The 16,117-nt window shown below is 39.7% G+C and overlaps 1 protein-coding gene across 5 annotated transcripts in view; it reads right to left on the reverse strand.

Moving 5' to 3' along the window:
* The window catches only part of EFL1 (elongation factor like GTPase 1), a 244,496-nt gene that overhangs the window by 109,863 nt on the left and 118,516 nt on the right, over positions 1–16,117 (reverse strand). For all 5 annotated transcript variants that reach the window (XR_012582139.1, XM_026791297.2, XM_074549267.1 and 2 more), the window contains exons 13-16: positions 15,366–15,570; positions 14,425–14,572; positions 13,595–13,679; positions 6,714–7,000 (exon numbers count right to left, since the gene is read on the reverse strand). Coding sequence is in view for 4 of the 5 variants with exons in the window: in XM_026791297.2 (XP_026647098.2) it covers positions 6,714–7,000; positions 13,595–13,679; positions 14,425–14,572; positions 15,366–15,570 (725 nt within the window). In the remaining variant the exon portion in view is untranslated. The remainder of the gene's footprint in view (positions 1–6,713; positions 7,001–13,594; positions 13,680–14,424; positions 14,573–15,365; positions 15,571–16,117) is intronic.

Raw genomic sequence — 16,117 nt, forward strand, 5'->3', positions numbered from 1 at the left:
GCTCTTGAACAACAATCAGTTAAAAAGCGCTGGATTAGATAGCCGGCTTAAAAGTAACATCTCGAGGAAAAAGGAATGCAGAGACAGTTTATATATTTAATACTCAGAAGATATTTGTAAATTCTGTCTTAACTTTACTTCTGTGATATTTAAAAGTCATCATTTGACATTCTACTGCTCTGAAAACCAATAAAAACCAGGTTTTTCTGTGAAGCTACTACCAGAGGCTGCATCCACTGGTTCTGTAATGATCCTAAACCAGCTGCTACCTCCATTGCCAAAATTGAGGTGAAAGTGATTCCTTCTCACTTACCTTGCCTTTAATAAAAACCTAAAGATCTGCAAAAATTGTTATAAAAATGCAGAAAACTTGCAAAGCTATAGTCAGGAGAAACGTTCTCTGTTTAGTCAGCCATTCTCAGTGGCCAAGAGATGCAATGGTTTTGCTGAAGGCAGCAAATCTGACCAGCCTAGAGCTTTCCTGACTAGTTACCATTCTTGGCACCTTCTGATCTGCAGCTCTTGCTACCTGGATCTTATTACTAAAGCATGGAAGATTACTAATGCTCAAGTTTCTATGAGCAAAATGAAACATAATATAAGTTTCCTTTAGAACAAGACAGCTTAGTGAACACACATTCAGTGAACTACTTCTATTTTAAACTTGTGCAATTATCCAATTTTATATATCATATTCTTTTAGTATGAAAGCCATGCTCAGTTTCAAAGCTCACTCACATGCTCATAAATTACGAGATGGTTGTAATGTGCCTGGGGGATTCTGTGTATCTGGGTTGTTCTATATGAGCTATACTAATGATCCAAGTCCTATAGAACAAAACAGCTAAAATCATAAAATACCTTTATTATTTCCAGGTAAAAATGGCTCTTGCAGAGCCAGTTTCATAGAATTTATAATTCCTTTCCTTATCTTTCACTTATCTTCAGTGATTTTGTAAGGACACTGCTGACCACCACCCATTCTGATTCCAGAGGGCTGGAATACCTGACACAGAAAGTTCCACCCCCAGGCTAATAATTGTCTCCTGTACACAAGCACTGTCATTTTTTCATAAACCAAAGATGTTCCCTCCATCTATAAGCAATTTTGATTCAATCCAGTGCATTAGCCAGCCCAGGCCACAGTCTCACTTGAACCAGCCCAACTATTTCAGACACCTCTGCAGGGGTAAACCAGTAGCAATTTTCAGAATAACACAAATTCCAATTTCTTTCAGGCTCTCTGGTACACCTTGAGATCCCCTCTGGGACTCATTTGCAGTTCAGAAAGACCTTGTTATATAAATGTTTTGACTACATCCACACAGTGATCAATTTTTATAGAACAAAAGAGCTGACCTTAAATATGATTGATAATCTATTCATTTCTCTTCTATCAAAGTATTGATAATTCTATTAATGTAGAACACACACATTGAGGGAAAACTACTAGTCAGGCTGAGAATAAATATTTAACAACAAATACCATTACTGCAATACAGGCATGAAAATGCCCAAAGATGATGAACTAATAAACATATTTTTTCTTATAGAAGTAGAGGAATCAAAAGCTTTCTTTGAAGTCAATCCTCAAGTGTTTGTTTAACAGGAACAGCTTCCCTTTCCCCTTACATAGGAAATGCACATTTGACTGTCTACAGGAGAAAAGGAAGCATACAGAGTTTGGTTCTGACAGAAACAGATTTGCCTTACCAGACAAGTAATAAAACCCATGCCAAGCATCCATATAATCTATATTTTAGGTCATAATCTACCCTATGCTACCAAGCTTTAGCTTTGCTGACCTCCCTGTGTTTCTGTGAGAAAATATTGCTCCAAGGTGATGCTTCTGCTCTGGAACAGGTTGCACCGCATGGAATTGTCTTAGCATCTCACACAAAGGAGGCGAATGAAATGAAATTCCCCTCAGACCATCTAAATTGTCAATAATGTAATGGGAACTTTTCATCTTGGTGTTATATAATCTAAACTGGCCAGCCAAATGTACAAGAGGCATGTCACACCAGGTGATGGGGTCTGTCTACAAATTGGCACCTGGAGTTCATTAAGGGGTTCCTGCCTTGCAGCAGGACCTGTGGAGCTTTAATCACATTAAGAGAAGAAAATGCTGATATGTGGTGTGTTTCTCATTTGACTGGAGTACAGAGCGCAAACTGCATTAGCAATTCCTCCCCACAAGGGCCTCAATGAAAGAAAACTTGCACCCTGTTTGGATGCTGTAAGTACAAAATGGATACTAAAGAGTTGTTAAAAACCCACCACGAAGTCCCTCCTGTTCCTCCGTTCTCGGTTCAAGAACTCTATTCAATAAATAACTGCACCTAATTGATGTTAAATTTGCTTGAACTTAACTGTCAAAATGTCTTTACAATTAATCAGATTTCTCACCCCAAAGTATAATTTTCCATTAGCTGGGAACTTCAATCGCTGATAAACTTATTCTATGTCGATTAGAAAATGGAAAAATCTATTATTCAAACAAGCAAAGTTTTGTATGTATGACTTTCTTAGCTTATAATATAAACATAGTAGATAATTTAACTAAAACATTATGTATGCAGCAGGGAGCATTAAGTATTTTTACAGTAATCTGATGCACTATTGTAGTAATTACCCTACTATTCAGTGAAATAGAATATTTTCTATTTTAACCCAGCATTCAAACCACATACATTTACATTCTTCTGCAATCTTTTCTGTGCAATGAAATATACAGTGCTTGAAGCTGTTTTTAAAGAGCAAAATGCTTGAAATAAGCCCAGAATTTATCTTCCTGCATTTTTAAAGTACAAAGAAAATGGGGGTGGAAAGCTGCTGTGCAAATGTTAAAAAGGTGGATCTATCATGTATACCTGGAAGAGGAAGGGCATTTATTTACTACAAATAGTCTCAGTTTGGCAGCTTCTTAAAAATATTTACTATAAGCTGAAAATAACTCAGAAAAAATGCCAAATAATACATATCCTTGAGCCTCTCAGTGCATCTATTTTATACTTCTGTAAAAGAGTAAACAGCATCTGCAGCTAATGAAACAAATGACACAAGTGACCAGCTATCAAGGTGACTCCAACACAAGCTGAGAGCAAATTTTCTCAGCTTTCTATGTGAGTCTCTGAATGGCCATTGTTTTTCTTAGAACCCTTACATTTGGCTAGAATCCATTAATATTCTAAGAATCTCAAGTTTCTCATAAATAAAATGGTAAACTTTTAGCCCTAATGGTCCAGACAAAAGCCTGAAAACACAACTTGACTGCACTCTGAAATTACCAAAGCCACAGAGGCTGTAGAGGAAATAACAGGAAGTGCATATGTTATTTATTGCTTAATCACATTATTTTTAGGCCAATGTAATGACTTTAGGTGGCCCAAATAACCACTTTTGAAGCATACAGAGTACTACTACTACTAATAATAATAATTGCATTTAACCACCAAAATCTACCTCTTGCAACTAAACGTTTATTTAAACAAGAAAATGTTCAGAGATCTTTAAAGTGAAAAGCATCCTTTTAAAATGTTGTTGAATAGTAAATGATTGACAACACTAAAGAAATGCTATAGATTACAACAAAAACATTTCTCTTCAGGCATATTCTTTATTCTCATAATGATTATTAATTCCCTACTGATGACATTATGTAAATTACACTTACATCTGGGGCTCTCACATCACAGCCCAAGTTCTTCAGATTGAAAAGAACACAAAACAAAAACAAAGAAACCCAAAAAAACATTCAGGGAAAATGAAGGCAAATTTTGAGATCCCCAAGCACGCAGCTGGCTTATTTTTAGTTTGGGATTTCTTCAGGCACTGAATAAAAAACCAGATCTTTAGATTTCAGACTGGTTACAGAGCTTCCTACAGGTATTAAGGGTGATGTCTGCCTATGACTAACAGGCCTCGACAACTTTTATTTACACTCATGGAAAGACTGATGAAGGAAGCATTAATTATGCTAAGAGGCATAAAACAACTCGGCTGCACTCAAAACCTCAACTTGTTTGGCTCTTCAGGTGCTGTGTGAGAAGCCACAGAGGTTTGGGGCAGAAGGCACACAAGTGACCCGAGACTGGGGTGACTCTTGCTCTAGAACTGGAAAGATGATGTTTGATAACACCTTGCAAATCACCCTCTGTAAATCTAATACCCAAAAAACCCAATGTTTCCATCTGCATTTTTTCATCTGCTTTGCACAGGGACCAGAGGAGACTGAATTACAAGTCTAGTCTGTGTGAGGATTAAAAAAAAGGTGCAAGTGACAAGCTCTGAAAGAGAGATTCGGACTTTGCTCAAATATTGGCTATAAAAGCTTCCAGCCTGCTTAGAGCCTGCAGAATTTTCCCTCATTCAGAAAGAGTTAAGCACCAAGAAATGGGGGCAGGGAGTTCCGAGGATACAGAAATCCACAGGAATTTGTTTTAATAGCCACTGGTAGATGCATGCATACTGGAGAAAAAGCACCTAATATAATTTACATTACACTGGGTTATTCCAAACTCAGACAACATTTATTTCTTATAACGAAAGAGTTCATCTAATTGAAATGAGATTTGAACATAAAACTTAGCAGAAATGGATCAGCTCCTTTGAACTACACAATGGAAAAAATAGTAGACAGTGAGATCATTAGCTAGTACATTGCAGTGAGCTGGAAACAGAAGAGATGTCTGGTTCCCTTAAAACTATTTATCGGCAGGTAATTTTTGGTCTGTTTGAAAGCCTTTGCCAAGGCAGCCAGAAGACCAGAGCTGATAGAAAGGAAAAATCACCTAACTAGCACACCAATATGGGGGCTTCTGAAGCTGCTCGTTGATAAAACACCCTGACAACTTTCCACATTTCCCAGGAGCATCACATAAGGAAAATGTCTAGACACAGTACCAATGATACCACAGAAGTCTTAAAAACACAAACAGATATTGTCTTTCAGACTTCTTCAAGCCAGTCATTTCTACTGCATAGCAAACAAATTGTTAGATTACTATGAACACCTACAGGATGATTCTGGGTCAGGGAATCTCACAAATTCATGAAAGGGTCAGAAGTCAACAACAGAGTTCATGTTTGGCTCCCTCAGGAACAAAATTTAAGCTGAACACAAGATTCTACTCATCAGTCATTTTGAGGTTCCTTGCAATGAAACTGCTGTGTTCAGTGCAGGCTCCTTAAATTACCATCAGTCTGCACACCAAGTGCAAGTTTTTATGGGAATGCTTTTGCAAGGACAATCTCATCCTTGAAGATGCAGAATGCAATTGGAACGTGTGCAATAGCAGGCAAGGACTAGAGATTATTTCAGCCTACATATCTGATTATGTCCTCAAAATTCAAAAATCTTGGAATTTTAGAACACCTCTGGCAAAGACATTGGCTAAAAAGCAGTAGAGTGGATTTAAGATGGCAAGAAAATGGTTGTGTGTTCCAAAACCAGTCGAGATACCAGAACTATAAATTCAGAATTAATGGATGGGTTGTTTCTGCTTTACAGCACAATTTCCTTATTTCTAAAAACATTTATCTTATTAAAATATGAAACAGAGTCACCCAGCCACAATAGCTGTCACTACCATCTCATGCTGCTACAAACACACTTGGACTACAGTCTCTCCTCCCCAGCCGTGATGCCACTGCAGGTAGTGCAGGGAATGGGATGCTCCAGCTTTTGTGATCACAGGTGCTGTTATTCCTGTGGATCAACCCCCTCAGTAAGCAGCAGTGTTAAATGATAAAGGAGGCACTGTCAGTCACTTACCATGCTGCTGATCCCATTCTGGGGCATCCCTCCTAGGTCCTGTCTTCTAGATTTGAGCTGGTGAACAGCACCAAGGAGGGAGGCTGCTGTCTGTGAGCTCTATCTCTCTCCCCACTTCCAATTGTTTCTGTTTCCCCTTTTTCTACATTTTTTATTTCTTCTATGGGTACAACTGTCTTCACTTCCCACTGATGTCAGCAGTCCTGTCATATATAGGTGTGTTCACAATTCCACTGCCTCCACTTAACACTTCATAACTCACTGTGCTCAGTCCCAAAGTACAGTGAGTAGTAGCAACACCAGCAGCCTTGTCTGGTAACATGTACTTAGGACGACAGGGAGATTCGATTACATCCAGGCAGGAATGTGCCTAACTACTTGCAGACAGATGTATGGCACAGAGCTCCAGGCAGTGATACAGAGCACCCAGACCCAAACCAGCTCCTGTTTGATCTCCACACCAGCCAGGCTGGAAGCAAGTCTCTCTAATTACAGCTCTGTATTCCCACTGTTCAGCAGAAAATGGCAGATTTATAGAAGAAAAGGGATAAACATGGGAATTTTTACTCTGAAACCATACAGTTTTGGTTCCCAGGAAAAGGTAGATCATCTAAACATCTCCATCACTGATATATCAAACATACTGGTACCACAGAGGGCCTGGCAGCTGACACCCCTGCAGCAGCAAGACTAAAGCAAATTGCTCTATCAGCTTCCTGCACCTTACTTTACCCAATAAGTTTTCCTCCTTTGCTGAAGGAAAGAAAGCAGTTTAAAATACTCTACTGATATCCAAAAATATATTAAAGCTTGTAGCTGCAGGTTTTCCTACAGATCAACATAATTACTTTAAGGTAACACTAACAAGAGATGCAACAACACCAAACAATGCCAAATTCTCACAACCCAGGATAAATTAAGAAAAAATAAAAGGTACCTCCAAGACACGTGGCCGAACATGGGGTGAACCCAATATATTCCCAGTCATACATCACAGTGCCATCTCCAGCATGAGGAAATTCAGGCGTGTAGGGCACAGGATCACTGTCACAGGAGGGCTGGTGGCAGACTCGTTCTGTGGGGGGCCGCTCATCCTCACACTCCTCCTCGGGCAGCTCCACCTCGGTCTGGGTGAAGGAGAGAAGGATCCGGCACTTCACCTCTCGCACCTGGATGCCACTGCCACACGTGGCACTGCACGGGGACCAGGGCTCAGGAATGAACCTGCAAACACCACAGCGCTGCCATTGATTCCATGCAATTGTGTCTCTAAAACACAGCCAACTAGCACAGAAATATGGGGGCCTTCTGAAGCTGCTCGTTCATAAAACACCCTGACAACTTCCCACATTTCCCAGGAGCATCACATAAGGAAAATGTCTACACAGAGTACCAGTGATACCAACAAAGTCTTAAAAACACAAACCGATATTGTCTTTCAAACTTCTCCAAGTCAGTAATTTCTGCTGCATAGCAAAAAAATTGTTAGATTACTATGAACACCTATAGTACAATTCTGGGTCAGAGAACCTCACAATTTCATGAAAGGGTCAGAAGTCGATAAATGGGTGTTTATACACAGACCAGAAAATACATCAGAAAAAACACATCAGAAAATACATCATACTGACGCTTAAATAGAATGCACAATCAAGTATCTTAAGTCTCACACTTGACTCTCACACCCCAGACCATTCACCAAAATTCACACAAGAAGATGTAGGAAAAGAGAGGAAGAATCATGAGGAACAGGGAAAGCTGTATCCTTTGCTGAGGTAAAAGGAAAACACTTAAATCTTTTCTCAGTCTCCTTCAGCAGAGAAAAAAGGAGAACCTCCAGGAAGATGCATCTGTACAATATAAAATAACTCCCTAAATACACAGACTTGGGCATATTCCAAAAGTATATTTGCAATCTGCTTAAATCTGAGAGGTCCTCACCTTATGTCATACTAATTAGCAACCAGAGAAAAGAAGGCTTTTCAAATGGAGCCATATCCAGTCCACACCACAGCAGGCTCTTCCCTCATCTTCAATAAAGAGGTCTAACCACGCTACAGTCCATCATTTTTATTAGAAAGCATTTATGCCCCTGATGAACTACAATAAAATCTCGTTTTACAGGTCATGAATTTGTTATAATATTCTCTGACTTTGAGGGTCACATTAATATCTGACAGTAATTTTCAAAATGGCACTAGAGACAAGGGGTTGGATTTCATTAATAAAGTTATCCTGGGTGGCTCTGGGGTATACTTTATGAGAAGTCAAATACAGAACTTCCTTGAAGTTTTTTCCCCTATGAAAAGGCTGCAGTTGGTCTTTATTATGTATCCAAATGTATCTGATGATCAAAACACCAGTGGAAGATATAGGAGGATAATTTCACCAATGTTAAAAATGTATTTGGAAAGAAAGATCCAAATTTGGATTCAAAGATCTGGCCCTTATCTTGGATAAAGAATTATCTTTTCCTTACTGCAGGAAAGCTGCCCTTACAAACATAAGAACAGTTGTGTAAGACAAAAATCAGTATTTACACTCTGCATACACAGTAAGCACAGAAAAATGTCAACAGTGTGGTTTGATTCTGTGCACAGTTTATCATCTTGCCAATAACTTCTTGCCAGTATACACAGAGGAAGAATCAAATAGAAGATAGGAGGACAGATGGCTGGATAACCTGTAAGGATTCTCTAAGTCAGTCCTTGGGACAGTCACCAAGGCTGTGATTGGGACAGACCCCAAAAGTGACTTTTCCTGTGGAAAAGACTATTCCTATCTCTAATAGAAGTTAAAAGATTAATTGGTTATTCTTTAAGGAGATATTAATGAAATAATTTTAGAGCTCTGCTACAAAGATAAATATATCTAAGCCCATCAACATTTCCTTGAGCTGTCTCAGAATTTTTGTTAGAGCTCAGTGGTCCTCACCAGACCTCAGGAAAAGGCACATTATCCCCAGCTCCTTTTGACACCAAGAGCTCCCAGTGCTCATCCATTCACAGGTCTGAGCACCTTCCTGGATGGCCAGATTGATGTTATCAAGGATGCTATCAACCCAGTGCATGGCTGTGTCCTGCAGAGATCAAATCTGAGCAAATGCCAGGTTAGGAGCAGCCCAGGAGCCACTGAGTCCATGGCACAGCTGGTGGGGTCAGTGCCCAGATGCCTCTCAAATAAACTCTAATGACTATTCTGTGGGAAAAGCTGCAAAGGAAGGCTTTCTCCTACCCCAACAGATAAAATCAGCTTAATCCTGGAACATCAGATCTCAATCTTTTCAAAGACAGCCATGCAAACTACCTAGGAGGGCAAAATCACCCTCATCCAAGGAAATGCATGAGCCTTACTCAAGCATATTAGCTGTGCTTTGAAGACAACAGGATGACAATGAGTTCAGAGGGAAACTTGTGCTTAAGTGCTTTATTGGATCATGGCCAGTGTGCATAGGCTTAACAGAATGATTACTTTCTTCTCCTTCTGTGTAATACAAAAAAAATAGGCGCATTTATACTTACGTACCTAATTGGAAAAATAAAATTGATGGACTTTTATAGTTGAAAATAGTTGGTCTTCTAACCATAGCTAAGTTTATAGTCTGAAAGTAATAACTTCTTTTGGTAAAAGCATGACAGCAGCATACCAGAAATTAGTGTTAGTTTTGTGCACTGTAGTTGAGTGCACTTAAACATTCCAAAAATAATGTATCTCGAGGACATTCTTTTGAAATCCTGTAAAAATTAAAGGAAATTTTGAACCACAGCAACAATTTCACTCAGCAACCAACTGATTTATAAAGAAACTCAGAAAATTCTAAGCATTTTTTCCCTTGACTTATGGCAAGCCTATATTAGAATTGAGCTTTTCCTGTTGAATATTAGTGTCTGGAATTTTTTCACTGAAGTGCAAGATAAAAAATGAACACACTAAATACTTTTTATTTCACCTTGGCATTTGTTAAACTAGTCATGTGACTATTTACCTACTGAAATCCTAAACTATAAAACTTCTCCAAGGATGATCATGTTTAAGTCACACTAATTTCTTTCAACAGATGCCAATGGAGACTGCTAGTACAAAAGCAGAGCAAGGAACTGACTGAACATAGAGAGCTGATTTTTATCTAAATTTTGAGTTCAGGCAGATGGGGCTTTTTAATTTTTCCTTTATCTTGAACATGAAAAAGCAAAGCCTGTGACAGGTCATTAAAGCAAACTCCACCAGACTCCTCTTTTTATTAAAAAAAAAAAAAGAAAATAGAAAAATGCAAATTTGAGCAGGTACAACTTTTTATCATTAGCTTTTTTACCAATCATTCTTCCCAATGCTACATTGAACTAAATTTCTCCCATACCCATCTGAGCACATATAAATTATGAAGACACTTGAGATGCAGTGGAGGGCACATCCATGCTGCAGTGTTTCAGTCTAGCACTAATGGAAATGTGCATTCACCTGGCACAAGCTGTAAAAGCAAGTGGAGGATGACCTGAGAAATGAAGCAGTGACCTAAAGTAATGATGATTAAACTTGAACAGAGCAGCCCAACTCAACCAAATCAAATCTGAACTGAAAACTGAACTCAGTGTGGCCCTCTGCATCTTACTAAAGACTTGGAAAACTTGGTGTCTCTTAATTTTTAATTTACCTCATGACCATAGTTTCTGCTTTCAGTTAAGACAGGAAATGCCTAAATAATGAGGAAAAAAGGCAGGTCCAGCATTATTTCCAGTCCTAATGCACCAAGGGTCCTGGATAAAAGTCTAAAGAAGCATCTACAATGTGGTTTCTTACTGAGCAGAACTTGCATGGTGCTGGCACCCTACCCCTGCCTGCAGCACCACCCTTGCCTGCTCTGCTTTTATCAGCCTCAAGGGCAACACGTTGGACAAAATCACCAGCCTGCTTTCAGAGAAGGAGCTGTGAGAAATGGGTAATTCTCCATCACCAAAGGCACAGTGGGGACATGTCTGAAAATGACTCCAATGCAATAAATGGAAACCTTTATGAGAAACACTATGTTTCACATCACTTTTTAGCTCATATTGCTGAAAAAATATATCAGTTTTTGAAAGCATTTTAGTTTTTCCCTAAGCAATGACAGAGAAAGGCAGCTGAGGTGTCTATTTCTTTAACTTGCAAATAATAAAAAGGATGCAAGAACTTGCTGGAGCTTCTCTGCGAATCCCACTGTAACTAAGAAGGCTCGAGGGAAGAACATTTAAAATAATGATTGGTATCAACTGTCATCACATTCCACAACTGAAAACTAAAAAGGTCAGACCTACATTTTTCTTGGCCTCACTTTAAGGACAGTCATTTTTTATTTTGCTAATAATAAAAAAAAGAAGCTTTTGAACATTCCCCCTCTATGTAAATTCAGGACACCAGCCGTGGTAGACCACAGAGGCAGAAGTATTTATCTTCCACAAGCTACTTTTGGCATATCCATCACTTGTGGCTTCTAAAACACAGCTGCATTTATTCTCTTATTCATTATCAACTAAAACATCACACAAAAGCATAGAGAGAAAGTTGTCATAAAAGGATGGACTAGAAGTTGAGACTTCATATTGTGGTTTAAATTTGGATGACAAGAGAACAACTGAAATTAAAAGTGATTGCATTTTACCAAGGAAATCACAAGTCTCCTGCTAGGCAGAGGTGGGCTGTGAGTTATCACTGTGCCATGTCTAAATTACAGAAAACAAAGTTAAACAGATCTGAATCAGAAGGAAATCTTGTTATAATTTACTCTGGGAGAAGGAACAATTTATTGTCACAGTTTCTCTTTAAATCTTAATCCCTGCCCCAAAAATCTGACTCTGGCTGGAAAGCACCAGACAGTTTGGGCATGAGGTTTAAAGCACTGATGGAGAAATTCTCCGGTTGCAAACCATTATTGTCCACATGACCCACAGACAATCTGCAGAAAGGAATGAAGTCAGGCATCAGCTATTTCTCATCTCTCCTTACCTGCCAGCTCCCTTAGGAGACTAAAGAGCAAGCAGTGGGCAGCAGAAGACAGTAAAATGAAATTCATGGGGAATCTGGTTACAGGGCTAGAGCGGGGTCCCAGGAGAGCCCAGAGTGGGTGCACAGCATCTCAGAGCACCTCAGCACAGAGAGGGGTGAGGGGAGCCAGCAAGAGGTGGCCGCAGAAACCTTTCAGGCTTAGGTGAGGATGCTTCTGGAAATTGTGAAGGAAAATCTAAGGACAGGATGAGGTTCATGAATGAAGGATGGAAAACATCTAAGTCTCCAGAGTGAGTGGAGAAGAAAAAGGCCACGGTGGAATATATGGGCCACAGCTAGGAAGGATGAATAACTGCTGTCATTGTCAGGACAAGGCAGCCCATGACAAAGTTTCCAGCTCAGCTCTGCTACATTTTACATCTCCTCTGAACCAGCAGTGCTCTTTCCCTGCCAGTCCTCCCTGATTGTTCTGTCAGACTGATGCTGGAGGATCCTAAAAACCCAGAAACTGCATTAGCTCATGGTTGCCACAGCAGGACTTTGTAATGATAGAGATAATTTTCTTTATAGCTTCATGCTGAATCCTCTCTAGAAGTGACTCATGTACCTTCACTCTGCTCTCCTGACACTTAAAAGGCACATTTGATTGCATCATCCCCCTTCGACAATCACACTTTATTTTTATATCTTTGCTACTACCCTGTCTGAATTCAGGGCCACTGATTTGGAGAGTGAAATAACCCCTCACAGTAGGTTGACACTTGACTTGAGAGGCTAGAGCAGTGAAAAGTTTAAACTACAGTCACCATAACTATATAAACACCTGTTTGGCAAGAGGTTTCTTCTGTGAGTCATTGCAGGTGTAAAGATTTTATTACTCATGGTCACACCTGTTGCTGCATGTGTGCCAAAAATCAGGAATTGCTTGATGGAAGAAGAAAAATAAGCATAAGGTACACTCTGCTATCAGAGCAATATAAATCCAAAGCAACTTCATTAAGCTCATCTAAATTATTTCAAACTGACATTACTAAAAAAAAAGTGCAGAATTCAACACAGCACAATAAAACACTGTTCAAAATCTCACTACATACAAAGCAAATACTTTTTAGAAATTTAAATACTTTAATGCCTATATATTGAATATATTACACATATAAACTAATATGTGTGTGTGTATATGAAATGTACACAAGGGATATAAGGAATTGTGTGGATGCCCTACCCTATAAGGGTCAGGAACAAGTGTAGCTGGATTTAAATTGTGCTTTTATTCCCAGCACTTGCAAGGCTTAACCTCATCAGTTTTTAAGAGGACTCACAAAATCCAGATGTTATTTCACACATATACACATGTAAAATAGCACAACTTACCCCCATAGATGCAGCTAAGCACAGAGATCAGCAGGTTTTTCTCACTTTATGCGTTGGTCTCACCCCCCAAGGAAATCCTGGCAACCCTACAAAGTACCTCTTAAGCTTTAATACCACCACTACATTCTTGAGGTAACAGCTATGACTGGGATAAAACTAAAGTTATTTAATTTATTTCTGCTGAAGCATCTCCACATGCATTAATTGGGGCTTAATCAGGCTAAAATCCAGATCCCTTTGAATTCCTGAATGATACAGGGGCACTTTAACAGTGTAGCTGTGTATCATCCAGAACAGGAGCTCCAGAAGCAAAGTTACTGGGATGTAAAATTAGGAACAGCTCACCACAGGACTCATCTCCCATGGAGGGCCAACTGTCAAAGCAAACTGCACAGCAACACTCATTCCAGAGGTCTGCAAAACACACTGGAAATGTTTCTTCACTGTAAAAGGCTGTGTACTTACGTTGGCTCTTCTGAGACTGTGACGGTCTCTTCCATTTCATGGGCCTGTTTAAACCATGGCAATTTTGCTTCCACAGGACTTTTTTCTGGTAGAGGACAAAAACTCAAAAGATTCAGTAATTTCTCCAAAATCAAAGCAATATGTAAATGTCAGCATTAATAATTTCAGAATTTCACAGTTGAAGTTGCTTATTGATCTAATGCTTTTGCAAATATACAGGATAATAACGCAAAAACTAGTAGAAAATTTCATCATGCTGTTTGAGCTCAATTCTTTGTTTTAAACTTGCAGAAATGGAGAAGGAAAAAGGAAAATAGTTTGAGTATAACTTAATGAGCTGCTGAGTCATACTGAGAATGTTGACACCAGGACAACACATTTAATTTAAAACAAACAAGAAAATCCCAGGTGATACATATGGAGTTGCAATCCCATTTCAAGTATTATTGAATACTTGAGCACTTTTCATTCCCATTTTTCCCCATGTTATTGCATCTTTTTCATTCCCATTTCAAGTATTATTGAATACTCCTCCTCCCTGCGTTAAGCTCATTAATTCTGGTTTTCCCAGTTTGACCAGACTGTATAGATTTAGTTGGCACGTTCACTTCATGACAGTCTGGCCACATTATCAGCAAAAAATATCAGCAGGGCACTTTTACTAGCACCAATAATTAAAGTGCTTGTTTCTGCCAAAACTGGGAAAAAAACCCCAACCCCTAGTAAATTCCAGCTTCTGGCATTTCTGAAAAAGGTTACCAGGGGCTTTTAATTCTCTGGACAAAAAAAACCCTCGAAACAACAGCAGAGCCAGACAAAACCCCGGTTACCTTTTGGCTTGTAGCAGGGCACTGGCACGATGCACTCCTCCTTGATGTGCAGCTTGAGCTGCGGGTTGCAGCCCCCGACGTGCTGCCCGCGGTGGTCGATGCACAGCACGACGCGGTAGCGCAGCCCCCGGCCGCAGGTCACCGTGCACTGGGGACACAGCGGAGCCCCTCAGCACTGCCCGGCAGCACTGGGGGGCTCGCTAAGGTTTTCCCACCGAGATGCAAGGGTTTGGCCCTGCGTCGCTAGCTGGGTAAGGAAAAGGTTGGTGATGGGGGAAAAAGGTGAAGTTTTGGGGATACAAGGGGGGCTTTTGGGGTTCTGTGAGGCTTATCTGGCTGAAATAAGAGTGGCTGTGCACTGAGAATGCACTCTGTCACAGTGGTGATTTTCAGTCAAGGCTGGGTCAGGGGAGCTGCATTTTCTGCACTCTGGTGGCGCTGATGTCATCTAGATGAACTAAGGAATTACAGGAGTGCTGGCCTATCTGACTGTATCAGATAACCACAGCCAGGGCAAGCTGGCTTAGGCTATTGTTACTGTAATGAAAGGTAAGAATGCTGGAAAATCACCCTTGCAGACTTGCCAGCCCCTGAGACAGACATGCCTTTAACTATTACAGCCAGTGAAATACTACATTTATCAAGAACTGAGACATAAATGACCTGACTGCAGAGGGGCCTGACCTCTGTCTCTAACGTCTGCATGCAAAGCAGGAATTCAACAGGCACAAGGAATTCTACATTTGCATTTTGCTTCACACAGACACGTTAATGTTTTGATTATCAGGCAGAACTGCTCAGAGCAAACTTTGGATTACTATTGATTATCTTTCAGGGCTATACTTTTCTAATAGTCCTGTGCTAATAAATACATGGTAACTCAAGACCAGAGGCTTTCTTTAGAAAACAAGACAGAAGGTCCAAATTACTTCTCTACTTACTTGAGACCACTCCATTGCCACCCATTTAGGACAATCAAACAGATTGCAGGTCTGAATGACTTTGGGCTTTGGGGCATACATGCATTTCCATTCCTCCACTTGCAGTATCTCTCCATGGATGGTCTCCTCTACACACACAAAACTTCTCCTCTGAATACCACCTCCACAGGAAACTGAACATGCAGTCCATGGGTTATGTTCCCACCTGAAAAAAAAACCCTCATAAGGCTCTTTCTTATTCCACTAACCTCTGTTAAAAATGCAAAATATTGAGTCCAACCTTAGTGTCAATTAAACCTTACTGGTAGCTTGGTTGCTGGATTCTTACCACATACAAATACATTGACTCTCAGACCTACCTTGCATTATTCAAGGCGTAAGTTCATGTGCAAAATCAGAAGTAGAATTTTAAATGTAAGCATATTTCAAAACATAACTAAAACTCTTATTCTCTTATTCTAACACATAAGTTAGAAACTGTGAATATACTGAGTTTGATTGAACGAATTTACTTTCAAATAGTCTAAATCATCTAAATTGAATATTTTTGACAACTAATTTGCATGATCACATAGACACTTACTGCCATTGTCAGAGACCAAGAAGCCCCTGTATTTAAGATACAGTATTTAAAAATGTGTTCCTGAAGGAATTTTTATGGGATTTCTAATTCTTTGGGTCAAGCCAGCCATTTCATACCAAACTGCTTTCATCCATAAGGACTGTGATGAAATTAAATTGTGGCAGGTACC

Source organism: Zonotrichia albicollis, chromosome 11 (genome assembly GCF_047830755.1).
Source record: "Zonotrichia albicollis isolate bZonAlb1 chromosome 11, bZonAlb1.hap1, whole genome shotgun sequence".
Classification (NCBI taxonomy): Eukaryota; Metazoa; Chordata; class Aves; order Passeriformes; family Passerellidae; genus Zonotrichia; species Zonotrichia albicollis.